Consider the following 18,318-nt stretch of genomic DNA (forward strand, 5'->3'; position numbering starts at 1 on the left):
GTGCTCACTCTCTCGAGCATCATCCTTTCCAAGTAGTCACCAAAGGAGTTGCTGGAAGAAAAATGGGTCGGAGGAGTTAGGTGTTGCAACAGGAGGTATCTCTCAATTGCGTTAGGCACAAATTACCGGCCCAAAATACTTACGCCTAGTTATTATTATTAGTGTGTGAGGCCTCATATATACCAATCAGATATCGATTCAAACCAGATCATATATATATAGACTAGAATTATCAGACGATGTGAGATTTTAGAGGTAACTCCTACTGGTTCAAAAAGTGATTCTCATCAAATCCGTTGGTGTAGCACTTTGTCCCGTATAACACTTAGCTCTCACACTTTCGACTGGTATTCGACTCTGATACCAAATTACAACGACCCAACACGCTAATAATAATAACTTGTTGGATCAAAACCACCGGCTCAAAATATTTAAACTCAGTTATTATTACTAGCATGAAGGGCCTCATGTAATCAATTAAAATTATTTTTTCCATCCGGTATAGAACTATTGGGGTGTTACAGCTGTGTGCCGGTGCTGCCCCGACCACCATTAGGGCGCATTTGGTTCGCACTATGAAAGATTACTAAGAGTAAAAAGATATCCGGGAATCTTATTCCTATTCATCTTATTACTAAGAATATAGTATTTCGGTGTTTGGTTCGTACGGTCATATTATTTAGTCATGTTACTTAAGATTTCAAAAAATATACAATTTATTAATTTATTTATTTAATTAATTTTAAATAATACTATAAAAAAAATTCAACATTCTTTTAGAAAAAAAAAGAAAGAGAATATATGTTAGAAAGAGAGAGCATAATTAAAAATATAGAAAGAGAAATAGAGTCGAGGTTAGAGAGAATGAGAGGATTGAGATTTAGAAAAAGAGGGAGAGAAGTAGCTTAATTTAGAGAGAGAAAAAGAGTTGAAGTTTAGAAAGAAAAAGATAAGTTTAGAGAGAGATATGAGGTTAGAGTGTAAAACAAAATAATACCAACTAGCCGACGGGTGGGAAGAAAAAAAGAGATTAGACATATTATAATTATTCAAATCCATTAATATAAGGATACCCACCCTCCCTCAAAGGAATGAGATTAGCACTTTGGGATGCATCTCATTCCCAAGTAAATCTAATATTACCAACTATATTACTTAGTGCGTTTAGCCAAACACCGTCATATTTTTTTATTCCTATTGGATTACTAGGAATCTTAAAAAGATAGCGCGAACCAAACGCACCCTTAGTGTAATTCATGATGCCCCGTGGAATGCCATGGAAGTTTTTTTTTTGAGAAAGAGGTAGCACGCTACCAGCTTCATTCATTGGGAATATGAACTAGGCTACAGGGGTGAGGCAGCCAAGGCCTCGGGGGTGGGGGGGGGGCGAAAAAAAAAATAATAATATTTGATCTGCTTAAACCGAGGTCCGCCTTGCTGGATTAAGTAGGTCCCACTCCTTCATCAGCTGCTTGAACATGTGAACTACTTGCGTAGGATTCGGATGGATACTTCTGAAAATGGTATCATTTCTAGCCTTCCAAACGGACCACCAACATCCTACTAATTCGGAGAGATAGTTTCTCGTCGTGTGTCCACCTGACCTAATCCTCCACGCTGCCCAGACTCGATTTACATCGCTTCCCAGATCCCTGGCCTGAATGTCGTCCACTCCCGTCACGATAATGAACTTAGTAAAGACACACTTCGTGAATAGGTGATCCACGGATTCGGCATCCGCTCCACAAAGAACACAATGGACATTTCCAACCCACCCACGCTTCACAAGTAGATCAGTTGTAGGGAGTCTCTTCTTAAGGGTGAGCCAACAGAACACTTTGACTTTCAAGGGGATATAGAGTTTCCATATCAAATTTAGGCCCGGATCCCTTGTTCCCCCGTCTGTCAACGCTAGATAAGTTGATTTCACTGAGAAGAGTCCGTTAGGGCTCCACCGCCAAGTTAACTTGTCCGGACGTTGGAGGATAGTTAAATGGGATATCCTATCCTTAAGCTCTGCAATGTCATCATTAATTCCTGCAAGGATTTCGGGGTCAGAGCCGAAGATCCTATTCCAGTTCCAACCATCACTTGTAAGGACATCGTTGACTTTCAACTTGTTTCGGTTATATGCCTGGTAGATCTTCGGAAATGCTCCGCCTAGTGTGGTTTCCCCACACCATCGATCTAGCCAAAAATCGGTAGAGCACCCGTTACCTAGTATGTAGTTGGAGCCCCATTTGAAAATTAATTTGAGGCTAAGTACTCCCTTCCACCAGTACGACTGGGGCCTAAAAGAGCTGCCTTCCATCAAAGGTCTTCTCCTTTGGTAGTAAAGATCTCGGATTACCCTATTCCACTGCAGCTGCGGTGCGATGTGGAACTTCCACCACCATTTGGTCAAAAGGGCGCAGTTCATGGTCCTAACGTCCAGTATGCCTAGACCACCTTCACTCTTGCTCTTGCAGACATTCTTCCAAGCTAATAAGCATCCTTTGCCTGGAGAGTTAAGTCCTCCGTTCCAGAAAAAGTACCTGTCACGCCCCGGGACCGATGCCAATTTGGCCCGACCCGAGCACGTCAAACAGACGCCGAACGGACAGAGTTTTTCCTATCCGCCCAAGGCTCATCACATGTACATTTTCATCAATAGAGAAAAGCACTAGCGGAAACATACACAAACGGCTTACACGAGGGTAAGCAATTGCCATTAGTGAAAGAAAAAGGAAACTAAACATTCACAAGTAATATNTTTATTTTTTCGAATTTTCGGTATATTACAGTACCGACAGAGGGCTTCAATGCACTTGATCACCCATTTAGGTGCCCGGAACACCGATAGGAAATAAAGAGGGATGCTTGTAAGAACGGCATTCACCAGGATAAGTCTATCACCCCTAGAAAGAAGTTTGGCCTGCCAGCCCTCAATTTTGCTCTGGACTCTCTGAATGATGCCCCTCCAGTCCATTTTGGATCGGGCTTTGGGAGATAGGGGCAGGCCCAGATATTTGGTCGACAGTGAACCAGGGCGGCACTGGAGTAGGCTCGCTAGCCTATCCGCTTTTCCTTCTACCTGGCCTAGATAAAACAGTTCCGATTTATCTCTATTGATAACCAAACCCGAGGCCCATTCGAAGAGGTGCCATGTAAATCTGAGGTTTCTCATATATCTTTTTCTAGCCTCACAAAAAAAAAAGGTATCGTCCGCAAATTGGATAAGGGAAACTCTGCTCGCGTTTGATGGCCCAATACCTTTGAGGAGGTTGTTCCTTAACGCCTCATTAGCCAAACGGGTCAGACACTCGGCCACCATCAAAAATAGAAACGGAGAGAGCGGATCGCCCTGCCTGACACCTCTTTTGGTCTGGATCCAATTGGTCGCCTCTCCGTTAACCAGGATTCCGACTTTCGCATGGCACACACACAATTCGATCCATCCGCACCACTTATCATCGAAACCCCACCACCGGAGGATACGAAAGAGGAAACGCCAGTCGATTCTGTCATAAGCCTTTTCGGAGTCTACCTTAACAGCGACCCCCTCAATAGCTTTTTTATTACCCCAACTGAGTAGTTCGGCTACTGTAACATACGCATCAGTAATGTTCCTTCCCTTCAGGAATGCTGACTGTGAGGAGGAGATCAGATGATCCATCACTAGCTCAAGACGGTTTGCCAGCACTTTTGATAAGATCTTTTGGATACCATTCAGTAAACTGATAGGTCGATAGTCGTTGGCCGTCTTGGCTCCCTCCTTCTTAGGGATAAGGCAGATGTAAGTATAGTCGATTGGATCAGTGGTTAGCCTCCCCTCAAACATCTCTTGGAATAAGCACATGATATCCTCCTTGACAGTGTCCCAGAAGACTTGGTAGAACCGTAGTGGGAAGCCATCAGGACCCGGTGCCTTGTCACTCCCGAGTTGGAAAACTGCTTTCTTAATTTCATCAATGGTGAAAGATTCGGTAATCTTCGCAAGGTCAGGTGCCGGGATTCGTTTTGAAGTGAAAAGGCTGCTCCAATCCCCAACCGAGGCGGGGCTCGAGTTAGGCGGCGTGAAAAGAGTCTTGAAAAAGTGATAGAAATGTTTCTTCTTGTCCTCCAGAGAATGGTATTCAACGCCATTTTCAACTACTAGATCGATTCTATTAGCTCTACGCCTGCTGTTGGCTACCGAGTGGAAGAACTTGGTGTTACCATCACCTTCTCTCAGCCAATGTTGTTTTGCCCGAGTTCGCCAAACCGAAGTTTCATCATTAAAGACCCCTCGTAGCTTATCCTTGAGAGCTTCTCTCTTCAATTGTACTTCCTACGGAATATCCCCTAATTCGTCCATCAGAAAATTCTTTACTCCTCTGATACTGTAAAATTCATTAGCACACCATTCTTTGATCCTCTGGCGGCAGTGTCTCAGCTTTGCAGTGAAAGTAAGCACGGCCGACCTGCCCGACGCCCCCTGGATGTCTTCCTTCCACCACTCCAGCAGTTTGGAAGTAAAGCCCTCATGGTTCAACCATGCTTCCTCAAAACGAAAGGACTTGTTCCTCACCTTATCGCTTCTTTTTGCGGTAAGGAGGATAGGGCAGTGGTCAGACGTGACTCTGGGGAGGGCTGAATGCCATGGAAGTTGATCCCCACGCGGGAGGGGAAGCAACGATCTATGGAGTTTGTGATGGCATGGATCAGATACGGTGGGACCCCACTAGCCTTGCCAAGGCCTCGAAGATCGCCAAAAGACGCCTACATCGCTCAGGGGAAAGACAATGAGGAGGAATTGATCGACCGTTGATGGATTAGGTAGTGGGTTTGCCGGGATGCGAAATGTTATACATATATTGTCCGACATGTTAAAGAGTAGTTTAGTAAGGTCCATTGACGGCAACGCAAACACTGCCCCAAATATTAAGCTTGCTGCACCAAAGGCGGATGCTAGGAATCTATACATATAATGAAAGCCCAGTTCTACTGTGGCCAACGTGTCGCTTTCTCGGCGCCCCGCTCCTCTCGCGCCCCTTCGTCGCGTCCCCGCGTTTGGCGGGGGCTTCGGTGGCCCCCACAGCGGGGCGGGCGGCAGCGGCGGTCATGTNTTAAATTTTAAATTTTATATAAATTTTAATTTTAACTTATATATAATTTTATTTATAAATATATATTTATTTATTATATATAATTTTATATTAAATTTTTTGAGGTTTAAAATTTTAAATTAGATTTAAAAAATTAAAAAATTAAAAAATTTTGTTAAAAATATTTTAAAAATTGCGTGAATTTCCCGCTGCGAAGCGGGGCCTTCACTAGTTGAATTAAAGAGAAAGCTTCAGTTTGTCCTCTCGTGGTTTGGAGCATTTTCAGTTTGCCATCAAGTAGACTACTCAAATGCTAAAATTTATAAACCACAAAATAATAAAATAATACATTTTACAATCAATACGGTGGTTATGTAGAAAAAAAAATATGGACTTGAAAAATACCGTAATGTAGCAGCTTGTGGTTGTAAAATATATTGCTTTATTATCTGATGATTTATAAATTTTGGCATTTTAGTACCGACTGGATGGCAAATCTCCTTCCGGTGATTAGACTAAAAAAAAAAAAAAAAAAAAAAAAAAAAAAAAAAGGCGACAAGATAGAAAGTGTTTAAATTACATGATGACATAATAAAGAATACGCTAAATGACGAAAAGGCGAATTGTACTTTCAAAAACAAACTAGAGAAAAGAGAGCAGCTCCCCGCATAAGCTAACGGTATTTTCCTAGGAGGAAATGAAAATAACATTCACATACAGTGGGAAACTAATTTAAATCTACAAGCTCTAGACTGTTTTTAAGACTACTCGCAATTCGCAAGCATAATTCATTTAACCACCACAACCAGAAACACCAATTTAAGAAAGCAACCATTAAAAGCAATTTTTATTTTTTTTATTTTTTCTTTCTACCCCAGTGAACACATCTGAGGAATACAAGAACTGCATATCCAGTCAAACAAGCAAAACTCAACAAGGCGAAGATAAATAAATCCATGCAGCAGTTGTGTGGTGCACTATACGAGCCATCACTTAAAACCATGAATACCTTTACATAGTACCTACCACATAGTAGTTCTTACCATCACAAAGTCTATCTTTGAAAATATAAGGGACCATTAAGCAGATAGGAAACACAAGCAGACAAACATGAAAGATGATTCAAAACTACACATTATTGCTGTACATTCTGACCACTCGTATGTTCTATTCTATTCTATCTAATGGCTCGGAAAATTTAAACCAGCTGGGAAATCAGTAGTTCTGAAGCTGGGCAGCTCGGCTTGTCAGTGGAACATATCTCACGGATGTTTCGCTACGGACGTTGATGGAACCGTCAGGGTTCTTATCAATCACTTGCAAATCCTGGAAGATGTTGCCTACAGGAATTACCATTCTCCCACCGGGTTTCAACTGATCAAGTAGAGCTTGGGGAATCTCGGGAGCTGCCGCACCCACATGAATGGCATCATACGGCGCTGCTTCTGGCCAGCCATACCTTCCATCTGCAGCATAGTTGATTACTAGCTAAATTAGTTAACAAAGTAGTATTGGATCAAAGTAAAAGATAAAAGGGACAATCAACAGAAAAGTTTCAGACTTTTCTCCTCATTCCCAAGCACAAACTAAATAATCACTATGTATAGTTAAATACTACAACCAAATGTATCTGCAAGAAGGGTGAAGCCTTCTCTTGAGCATTATATTGGAGCTGAATCAGGTGCACCCAGGATGTGCTCGACCTTCATGGAATCTCTGCAGTTTAATGAATGATGATAATAATCTTGCTACCCCTTGGAGTAACTAAGGTAAACATCACAAAGGATCAGATTGGATCCCATCATTGTCATCTCTAGCATATTATAACAACTATACAATTGTGGACTAATCTGCGGGATTACAGATCATCCAAAATTTGTGTATCCCATCGACAGAGAGAGAACCTTACTTTCATTACCCCCATTCATGTCTAGAAAGTCTCGAATGACGGAAGAAAAGATTTAATTCATACGAAACTTGACAAACAGCAAGTTTTGAAAGATTGTGAATTGCCACATAAATCATCATTGTGATTGAGAGGGCATGTAGGTCACCCTAATTTGATATCAGATTGGCCGCATGCTGTGGAGGAAGAAACATGACATGCTTTTCCAACACAAGCTTGTAGACAGACCTCTAATGTGCTGCATTGATATTAGAAGCAATCTAAGGGCATGGTTGGTTTGAGGTATTTGAGACTTAAAATGAGAGCTGGAATAAATCGTTCCCATTGTTAGTGTTTGCATTGAGAGATTAGTATTTTAATTTTCATTCCGGAAAGATTTGAATCTCTCAAAAGTGACTCCCACCTTTATGGTGAGAGTCAACTTTGATTCCTAAGTGATTGAGAAGAGATTTTTTTTTCACTAATAATTATTTGAATTCAAATATAAATCATATAAATTCATTAGATTAAATCATAATTTCAAATTTGAATTTAAAAAATAAATTTAAAATTCAAATTTTAAAATACTTAAAGTTTAATTTAATATTTCTAAATATAAATTTTGATTTTGACCTTGAATTTGAATTGTAAATTCAAATTTTAAATTCAAATTGTAAGTTCAAATTTAGATTCAAAATTTTAATTGAAAATTTATTATTTTTTTTAATTTCAATTTGGACATGATTTTAATTCCGATTCCGATTCCTCTTATGAACCAAACAAATTGTTGTTTTTCTCATTCCGTTTTCCATTCCGACGTATTTCCATTCCTATTTGGATTTTTATTCCTCTTCTACCAAACGTGCCCTAAGATTCATCTTCTAATCTTTTAATATCAGTTTATATCATTAAGTCATTAAGGGCTCGTTTGCTCCAAAATAGGAATCGAAATCGGAATAGGAATGAGAATGGACCAGAATCGAAACTCCTAATTTGTATGGTTCAAAAGAGGTATCGGAATCATAATCAGAATTGGAATCGGAATCAGAATAATTGGAGTCAAATTCAAATTGAAATTCAAAAATTTAAATTTTAATTAAAATTCATATTTTCTAACCAAATTCATACTCAAAATGTAAATCCAAATTTGAACTCACAATTTGAACTTAAAATTTGAATTTACAAAACAAATTCAAGTTCAAAGTCAATTTAAATACCAAAGTAAATTCAAATATCAAACTTATATTAGAATTTAACTTTGAACTTACAAAATTAAAAATTACTGAATCTCCTTCCAATATCATAGTATAAGATAGGTGAATCAAACAAGCCTAAAAATTAAATTTGAATCCATAATTCAAATTTGAATTATAATTTATTCTGAAATTAAATTACATTAATATTTCAATTTAAATAATTGTTAGGGAAAAAATAGTTCTTTTCTCAATCTCCTTTGGAATCAAAGTTGATTCCACATCCATGGTTGGACTCAATTTGCAGGGATTTGATTCCCTCCGAAATCGAAATCAGAATATCAATCTCTCAAACCAAACACCAACAAAGGAATGGATTATTCCGATTCACATTTCAAGTCTCACATCCTTCAAAATAAATATTCACTAATTGTTACTGATAGATACTTGAAGACAAGCGTGAAGGGTGGCAAATTTCTCTATAAGTCCTAAGACCCTTTTTTGTATAAATAATTCCTATATAGCTTGGTTTAAGTGTCCGTCGTCACAGGCCGTATCCATCGTGCTATATCGTGCCAACAAGATACCGGCATGATACAAACCCCGTACCGATGGCACAGCTCAAAACCCTCTATTCTTTAAATTAGTAAGTAATTTCCTCAATAAAGTTCAAAGGTGTGATAAAAAGGCATAATAAATAGTTAGAATATTTTGTTACTAAAGAAAATAAATATTTCATACTATTATGTATCAGCACATAAGAATTTTTTTGACCGGCACGCATCTGCCGTATTGTGCCGGCAAGTTTCCGGCACGACCCCGTGCCACGGCACTTAAATCCTTGCTATATAGAACATAAAATTTGCATATTTTCATAAAATTGATTACCTATTTTGAGAGAAATTGAGACTACTTTTTCAAACAAAAACTTTACAAGCAGATAAACTGATATATGTTTTCAGCATCATGATGCTAATGTAGAAAGCAATTATCATAAGCTCTCTCACATCTCTATGCTACAACATCCACAAATGTAAAGTTTCCAATGAACACACTGCTTTGTTTTTACCTCGAAGGGAACAACGCATGTTGAACTTTTTGAACTTCATTTTCAAGGTTTTTTCCTTCAAAAGGAAAAACAAAAAAAAAAAAAGAGTAAAGTGTAGACACAATGAGAGTATGTTAGTGCTCTTTTGTATATAATCCCTTCTGCTCCTTTCACTTTATTATTTGTTTAACGAAAATAGGAAGGAAAAAGCTGTATTTCTAAATAGATCAAGCATGTTGTCTATCACCTACTAAAGCCAAATTCAAGGAATGTTGAGGCTTCATAGCTGCACATAGCATGATTATGCCTGTCAGTCAATTATTCTTTTGATAAATTGGATCAATATTGGCATAGAGAGTGGAATAGGATGCGTGTCGGATTGGCCTAAATGATTATAATGAAAACATTTGTGCTTTGTTTGCAGCTTTCGAATGACTGCCCAGAATGACTGCCCAAAATGCAATTCGATAGAGTCGAATTTCTCAAGATAGGGAGAATTGATGGACAGCAGTTCATTGGGCTCGAGTACAAGTCGAGTCAGAATTAACTACGACAATCTTTACCTAATTAGAGGAATCTTAGAATATAATTAGAAATATAAATTTATTTGATGTTTGTTTTTTATGTGTGGTAATGATTTTATTTGTTATCTGATTAGATTTAATTTAGAATGTAGTTAGGATTTAGTAAATCAGGAAAATTTTAGTTGGATTTAGTTTCTTCTTATCTTGCTATAAAATTTAAGGTTCTGAACTTTATAAATATGAGTAATTGGCTTCATTATAATTTATAATGGTTTTATTAATTAAGAAAAAAATTATTTGGAGAAATTTTCTCGCAAATTGTTCCTTCGTGTGAGGTGAAGTACAGAGAGGGTCTGGCCAGAGAGATTTCATGCAGGAGAAAGTCCCATTTTCTATTCCTCCTTTTTATCTTCTTTCCTGTATTCCAATTGTTGGACTTATTATTGAGCGACAAGGACCGTTGAGATCAACTTATCCAATATCCATGCAGGACCCACACGCAGGAATCATCTCAAGTCCACCCATACAGAAGAATCCGTACGTGAGGTGCAATCTCCTCTTCCTTTGCCCGTACAACAAAAACGCAAGTCCACTTGAACGGAAGAAAAGGAAAAAAAATTATCCGCAAGAGATTGGCGCCATCGAAACCCTAACGCCGCCTTCCCTCTAATCGAGTCGCCACACCAGCAACCTATGCTATCATCCCCGGTTGGTGCTTCTCTAAGCCGGCATGCCGTCAACAACTCCTTCGACTTATATTTCGTTTCTATTAGAAGTTCCGATCGGGAAAGATAAACAATTTATGATTGAAAGATTTGGGATCAATCTGTTAACACATACACATCCGAATATATTCCGTGAGCGTTCGATGGTACATGATTTCGTAAAGCAAAACAAGTCTCAATATCATAATCATCTTAACTGCACTAGCCTAAATTAGTGTTTTGCATCAAACAAATTCATTATCTATCGCTTAATTGTTCGTCCCTAAACCACGTCCAGCATCAATGGTCTCTAAAATTTCAATTAGTACTAGTAAACCACTAGGAATACAAGTCCAAAGCCAACAAAAATTTAAAACTAAAATTAAGACCTCAAAATATGACAATCCGGCCGACTAGCAATAATAACTTATTGGGCCCAAACAACCAGCCTTAAAAGTTTAAGTCCAATTATTATTATTAGGGTCCATAATCTATTATATACTCAATCACAACTCTGTTACCATCCAATGTAGAACTATTGAGAGGGTGGACTATTGGAGTGTCACAGACTTTCCCCATTTAGGCTATGACATTCTCATCAACCTAATCACACACAGCCCAAAATCAACAAGCGATGTGAGGCCTACCTTATATTTCTGACTAGTTAACCGCCTTCAACACCAAATGTAATGACCCGGCCCATTAGTAATAATAACTTGTTGGGCCCAAACCATCGGCCCAAAATGCTTAAGTTCATTTGTTATTACTAGGGTCTATAGTCTCTTCAATACCCAATCATAACTCCGTTCTCATCCGATGCGAGACTATTCGAGGGTGGGACTATTGGGGTATCACATAAAACCATGTTAAAAGTTTCTTATAAAGATCAAAGGCATGTGGGCTCCAGCACCTCTTAGGTCCATCAAAGACATAATTGAAACATAAATCAGGACATACTTTAAAGATCAATTGAATTATTTTTTGATTTGTTTTTCAATGCAAATGTCTTCAAGTTACCAACCCATTAATGCACAAAAGCTAACAGCCGTAACAACAATCATTCTTCAACTCTTCAACCCACTTTCCGTAGTTTCCATGAATTAAGTCCTAAAGAATATGCTATGAAAGTGTCATTTGTAGTAGAGTTTTTCATATCATCATATCACTTCTAATCACTACTTGTTGGCAGAAACATTCAGCCAAAATTATCTAATTGCATCACACTACATGTCAGAGACACGCCAAACGTCATGTTTGCATTCTCACCCTCCAACACATACACGTTATCACATATTCTCACTCATAGATAACCCTATGCCTACCAAAGGCAATGTTGAGAAAATTCTAAAATGTTACTAGGGCAATCGAATATGATCAACAAATCTGGATTCTCTTATTAAGCCTCTACTTGTTTCATTGACTATTGCAACCCAAAAGCTTTAACCTTCCCTAGTATATTGAAAACATATTAAAAGAAAATACATTAGCATTTAGATAGCACAACGTTAGATTTGACATAAATAATTTTTGTGCAGTTAACTGGCACCGTCGGAAGAAATTAAAAAAATTTCATAAATCTTAATGGAGAATGAGTACCCGCAACATGTATAGAAAGAGATCCATCCTTCAGTAATTGTGCCGCCGCACTTCTTTTTATGTTCTCTATGGAAGCAGCAACCAGCTCAGGAATGTGTTCGATTCCCACTGCACGACCTTGGGGTCCAACCATCATTGCAAAACATGCTGTCAGATACCCAGTTCCTGTAAATAATGTTACAAGAAAAGAAAATACATTTGAATGAGCTGAGCTTAGGCGCCAATTGTTATTAACCCTACAAAAAAGGGAAACAAGAGAACATAATTTGAGTAAAGCACCTGAACCAACATCCAAAGCGCGCATGCCAGGTTGCAGGTTGTCCTTCAACAATTCTAGACAAGTTGCATGCATATGAGGTGCTGATATTGTTGCATTATAACCTATCGGCATCGGGCTATCAACATAAGGGGGATTGCCATGTGGTACAAATAATGCTCTGTCAATAGTCTGCATAACTTCTGCCACTTTGTCAGACCTGATTACACCATACTGCCTCAACTGCTCAACCAGGCCTTTGTTACTCGCAATTGATCCTCCTGTCCCAAACTGCAGAAGATAGAAGAAAGAGTTATATCCTCCAAGCGTCGCAAGGACAAACCAAAAGGAAGGTTTAATCCAAAGTTCAAATTCAAATTTTGATTGTGAATTCAATTTTTATATTCAAACTCTAATTTTGGATCGTTAAAATTTAGTTTTTCTTAATTCAATTTTTATACTCAAACTTAATTTTTGATTAATTTAAATTTTAAATTCAAATTCATTCAAATTCTAAATTTGAATTCAGCTAATGAATTCATATTTCATTTTGAATTTAGATTTTTGAGTTCAAATTTTAAATTCGAAATCAAATTTTCAATTCAAATCTAAAATTTTAATTCAAATTTCAAATTAAATCAAAATTTTAAAATTAAATTTGAACGTCAATCTCAATTTTAAATTTGAATCCAAATTAAAATTTTAAATTTTTAATTCAAACTTAAATATTTTAAACAAGTGAAAAACGAAAATTTAAATTAATCTTACATTTAAATTCAAGGTTTTTGAAGGTGGGAAAGGGTAATTTTGTAATTTTATATAAGTCGAAGGATAAAATTCACATGCGAGATACTCACCTCTTCCTCGGTAATATTTTGATAATATTTTAGGAGTCATGTTGCTCTATTAGTCATGCTGCATTTGTTAGGATTTGGTTAGATTTGTAGATTAATTCTAGTTGGATTAGAATTAATATTTAAATCTGTTGGAGATAAATTAAAATTTAAATATTAATTAGAGTATGAATCTAACTAGATTAGGATAAATATTTAAATCTATTGGAGATAAACTAAATATAGATTTAAATATTTATTAGAGTAGGAATCCTAAATATACTAGGATTTTGGTACGTTTTATTGTAAGCATTATATAAGCACCATGTGGGGTGCTTTGGTGAGAGAGTTCGGCCACAAAGTTGAAGCTCTTTGGTGGGTTGTACCAGAGAGAGAGAGTTGGCCGGTTGCATGCACCTAGTGCACGGGTGCATGTGAGAGAGAAAGAGAGTTGTCTTTTAGATTTATAAAAGACGAGAGAAGGGTAGAAAAAAATTCAGAAAGCTGGCTCGGGTTGTAGCTACTCTGTTGCAGAAGAGAAGTCAGGTGTAATATTCTCTTATTTAATGAATTTTATTTTATCCGTATATTTTCTGTTTTGGGTTTTCTCTCTTTTGTGATTGTATCAGCTTTTGCCGAGAAGACGGGTTTATGGTAAAAATCCGATTCGACGCTTCCGTTGTGGAATCCCAACAATCGATAACGGATCCACAGTAGTCGGTATCGGAGCGGGTTGCGGATTCACAAAATCCGGTACCAGGGCGAGTACCAGATTCCCAACAATTATCAATCAGATTACTAGCAGAATAAATCAAACACGATCATCTGAAAAAATTCCTACAGAATACCAGATAATCCTTGCAGGATAACGCGAACCAAACCGGCATGGTAATCGGTTGATGCGAAGCATATAATCATATAGAGAGAATCGCGTACCATCTACGGGCTCCAAAGTTATTTTGACATGTGTTTTGCACCAAAAAAAAAATAAACTCCGAGATTGCAATCACAAAAGAAAATTCTCGCAATGCACAAATTAAGTTCCCACACCAGTAAGGAGAAAAGAATGAGAGAGAAAGGACGAACTGACGAAGAGGAAAAGGGCGAGAAGATTTAGCAAGCGACGTACGTCCATCCTGAGGAAAGATTGGAAAGCGACGCGGGGCTTGGAGAGGGGCGACGACGAGAGAGGAGCGGCGTACGGCGGGGAAAAGGAGGAGGCGGAGAGGGGGGAGGAGCGGCGGGCTGGGAGGGAGGAGCGCGGCGGATTCAGAAGAGAGAAGCGACGGAGGGCGGAGGAGGCCGAAGAGGACATGGCAGTCGCATGGGCCGCGGAGCAGGGGGGGATTTATCCCGGGCGGGAGGTGGTGTTTTCGCACATGCTCTGGGTGCTTCTTCTCTGGTGGACAGGTGTGCGAGCCGCGACGCGCGAGCGGTAGGGGTTGGGCACGTGACAGATGAAAAAAAGAGTGCGCCCTGGCACGAGCGCTGGGGGCCCGTCCAGATCGAAAGGCTCCCGCTGACGCTGAGCATTTCCCCCCGAACTTTCCAGTCCCGCAGGCTGGAACAAAGGATTTCGAGCCCCCACCTGCGGATACAATATATTTATTATTTATTTATTTTATTATGCATATATATTATATTTTATATATATATATATATAGAGTGAGAGAGAGAGTCCAAACTGGAATACTATTGATAGTGTTTATCCTTTTTGCTATCTCCGCTCGTACGCTCCACTACAGAGATCCAAGCGGACATAAGGTAGCGCAAGCGATCTTAGGAGGAAAGCCTTCGGTATTTCCCGCTCCGTAATGTCGTCGACCTCTCGCGTCTCCGACATTATTCTAGACCCGTGTCCCTTCAACCGTGCAATACCCGGTCACACGAAACGCTAGGCTTGGCCACTCCGCTAGCCAAGGGATGACCCATGTCCTATGGGTCGACGGGGGAGTCAGGGCCACTTACGAAGTGTCCACCCCTCCTCTATATACCCTACAAGGCATCCATCCATTTGGCACCCCGGGTACAAAGGTGCTCACCGAGGGGGACGTTTTCAAACCCCGTATGCGGCACCTATTTCCATTTCATGGCACAGGCCATTGTTAAGAAATTGCCTCCGTTGACTTGACAGCGACTCCGACCCGACGGAACGCCTCAACTCCGCAACTCCATAACTTCGTCAACCCAAGTGCCTACCATATGTGGCCCCTAAAGGTGTCACGGGTCGATCGCAAGTTTTTAATTTTTGGATAAGAAATTATAGGATTGGGATGATATTAGTCGCTTAGAGTTGAGTGATCCTCAGGATTGAGTGGTTCCTACTGGGTTATAATATTTAATCCAATGATTAGAAATGATCAAAAAAATTGATCTAAATGATAAAAACTTGATAGCAAAAGAAGGATAATACTATTAATAGTATTCTAGCCCAACTATATAGGCTAGGGTTATTATACTTTTATGAGTATTAACCGTTTGTACTTATAAACTTTTCGTCGTTGGATGAGGTTGAATATTATGATCTAACGGATAGAAATGGTTAAAGGGGTATGTGACACCCCAATAGTCCCACATCGGATGGGAAAGGGGTTGTCATTAGGTTTATAAGAGACTTAGACACTAGTAATAATAACTGGGCTTAAGCATTTTGGGCCAGTGGTTGGGCCCAACGAGTTATTGTTGCTAGTGGGTTGGGTCGTTACATTTGGTATCAGAGACGGTTCACAAGCTGGACATGTGTGGCTCGTCTCGGCTGAGCCAGGGTCTGGATGACGAGCTAGCGAGACTTATTGTTGCTAGTGGACTGGGTCGTTAAAGGGTAGATCTAACAGTCGAAAACTTATGAGTACAAAAAAATCTATACTCGTAAGAGTATAGTAGCCAAACTATATATATATATATATATATATATATATATGAGAGAGAGAGAGAGAGATGACGACGAGAGAGAAAATATATCAGTAGAAGAGAGAGAGGTAGGGCTGCTGTGCTCTTAAAGTGAGACAGCAGGCCTGTGTTATTAAACTCTTGCAAGAACCCCTTAATCTTGATAGAGAGAGGCCTTGGATTAGACCCACCAATAATGGGTTTTATGTTAGGTGGGTTAGAATAAACGGAAGCAGCACAATGATTTCTCTCTCCTCTTTCTTTTTTACTTATTTTTTTTTTTTCTTTCTTTTTCTCTCTCGCCAATCTCTCTCTTCTTTTCTCTTCTCTCCTCTACTGTTGATTCTCGCGCCTGGCGCCGCCACGGGGAGAAGAGATCGCTGTTAAATTAGTTATTAAGTTGTAAAAAAAAATGAAAAATTGCATTAAGAAAATTTATTTCTTTTTTTTTTGTATTTTGGGAGGAGTAGGGCTGCAGGCAGATTTTTTTTTTTTCTTTTTTATGTATGTTGTGTTGTGTTGCTAGTTAAGAAGGAGGGAAATGCTATCAGATCGGCGATGCAGGGCTTAGAGGTTTATTAAGTTGAAACAAATTCTGCATAAGGAATTTTTTTTTGGTTTAGAGGAGGGTGGCTTCGTGCAGTTTTTTCTATTTTTTATATTTTTGTCTGCGGAAGGGGCGTTCTAGGAGCGGTGAGGGCGTCGGTGCCAGCCGGTGGGAGGGGGGGGGGAGGGTGTGTGCGCCGGGCAGCAAGGGGATGGCGGTGGAGGGGTCGTGCAACGGCGATTATAGATGCAGGGCGCATGAGCCGGGGAGGGTGTGCGCATGCTGATGCTTCAGGGGTTGACCGTGGAAGTGGGCTAGCAGATAACAGCGTAGAGGAAAGGGAGAGGGAAGGATGAGAGTGGGGAGGAAGAGATGCAGAAAAAATGAAACAAAAAGTAAAAGAAAACAGGATGTAGAAAAAGATGCTTGTGTACTAGGCTGTTAAATTCTAACCCCTTTAACAGTGGAACTAATTTATTGGGTGGGACTTTAATTACCGTTCATCTATCAAGATGGAGGTAGAGAGTTTATAGCACAGGGCTGCCTGTGCCTTAAGAGCACAGCAAGCCTAATCTCTCTCTCTCAATCTCATTACTCTCATTCTTCTAATTCTCTATATATATATAATATACTATTATATATATATATATTTATATATATACGCCTGACAAAGGTCGCGGTTGAGGTAACTCAGCGGAGTGAGTTATTTACCCGCAGAGTATACTTAGGCAATGGACGGTTAAAATTTAACCCAGTAAATTTTTAGGTAGCAAACAATACTTTAAGCCATACCCTGCCCGCGGTGTGGGTGGTGAGTATACAGGTTACACCGCAATTTTTTTTTTTTGACTCTTATATTTTTTAAATGCTTTAGTGTAATATAACTATTATTTAAAATATTATAACAATAGTGCAAGTGCGACAAAGGTGCTTGTTGTGAGTACCGAAGACACAGTGTCGAGATCCTAGATTTGATTCACTTTTCTTACATTATTATATTCTTAAATAAAATAAACGGAACGGGTAGCGTGTTACCTATCTCTCAAAAAAAATATATATATTATAACGTACAAAAAAAATATTTAAAGTATTAAAGCAAAATTATTTCATAATATAAAAGACACGCAATAAGAAATTAGGATTTAGAATTTTTAGGATAGGTAAATAAAAAATATATATTAATTAAAAAAATATATTTTGTAATTAAAAAATATATGTGCGGGTACCCGTGGGTACCCGCGGGTTATCCAAAATGCCCACTTCTTAATGGGTACCCACCAGCTTTATCCGTAATTTTTTGAGTTGGAAAAGTTGGTACCCATACCCGCAAATTTGTAGGTAACCCGCGGGTACCCGTGGGTTTGGGTCAAGATTGCCAGGTCTATATATATATATATAGTAGGGCTACTATACTATTATAAGTATTGGGCCCTTCGTACTCATAAGTTGTTTTCGATGATGGAGCTTCCGAATCGACGATCCACTCCGTTAAATATGATCTAAAGTATTTGAAACTTCTAGAAAATAAATTTTGTAATTTTTCGAAATCATAATAAAGTCCATCAAGCGGGCATAAAATGAACGGTTAAAATCGAACGATATCTTAAAAATGGATGATCGGATCCTTCAATTTAAGATTGGAGTTATTGATCTTTATCTAGGTAGTGAATAGAATTTTCTATAAAAAAGTCAACCTATTCGGATTCTTTTGCACCGTTAAACTAGCAAGTATTCCATACCGGCCGTTAAAAATTGTTAATTTTGTGAGCTTTTGATC

General features: G+C 38.8%; 2 protein-coding genes across 4 annotated transcripts; both read right to left on the bottom strand.

The window, feature by feature from the left end:
- Positions 1,418-5,084, bottom strand: LOC109726772. The gene is made up of 3 exons (XM_020256565.1): positions 4,977-5,084; positions 3,253-4,309; positions 1,418-2,499 (listed from the first exon to the last, which is right to left on the bottom strand). Exons 1-3 carry the CDS (start codon positions 5,082-5,084, stop codon positions 1,418-1,420), a joined length of 2,247 nt encoding a protein of 748 aa, XP_020112154.1.
- LOC109726851 (protein-L-isoaspartate O-methyltransferase-like) lies at positions 5,901-14,660 on the bottom strand. Of its 3 annotated transcripts, XR_002220641.1 has the most exons (5): positions 14,196-14,660; positions 12,296-12,563; positions 12,017-12,181; positions 6,688-6,782; positions 6,441-6,532 (listed from the first exon to the last, which is right to left on the bottom strand). XR_002220641.1 is itself a non-coding variant. In XM_020256668.1 (4 exons), the coding sequence occupies exons 1-4, from the start codon at positions 14,418-14,420 to the stop codon at positions 6,282-6,284; spliced, it is 909 nt and encodes a 302-aa protein (XP_020112257.1). In that variant the 5' UTR covers positions 14,421-14,644; the 3' UTR covers positions 5,901-6,281. The 3 variants fall into 3 exon arrangements, 2 of the variants coding, with proteins under 2 accessions (XP_020112257.1, XP_020112258.1); XM_020256668.1 differs by lacking the exon at positions 6,688-6,782 and having other exon boundaries at positions 5,901-6,532; positions 14,196-14,644; XM_020256669.1 differs by lacking the exon at positions 6,688-6,782 and having other exon boundaries at positions 5,901-6,532; positions 14,235-14,636.

This window comes from Ananas comosus, linkage group 21 (genome assembly GCF_001540865.1).
Source record: "Ananas comosus cultivar F153 linkage group 21, ASM154086v1, whole genome shotgun sequence".
NCBI lineage: Eukaryota > Viridiplantae > Streptophyta > Magnoliopsida > Poales > Bromeliaceae > Ananas > Ananas comosus.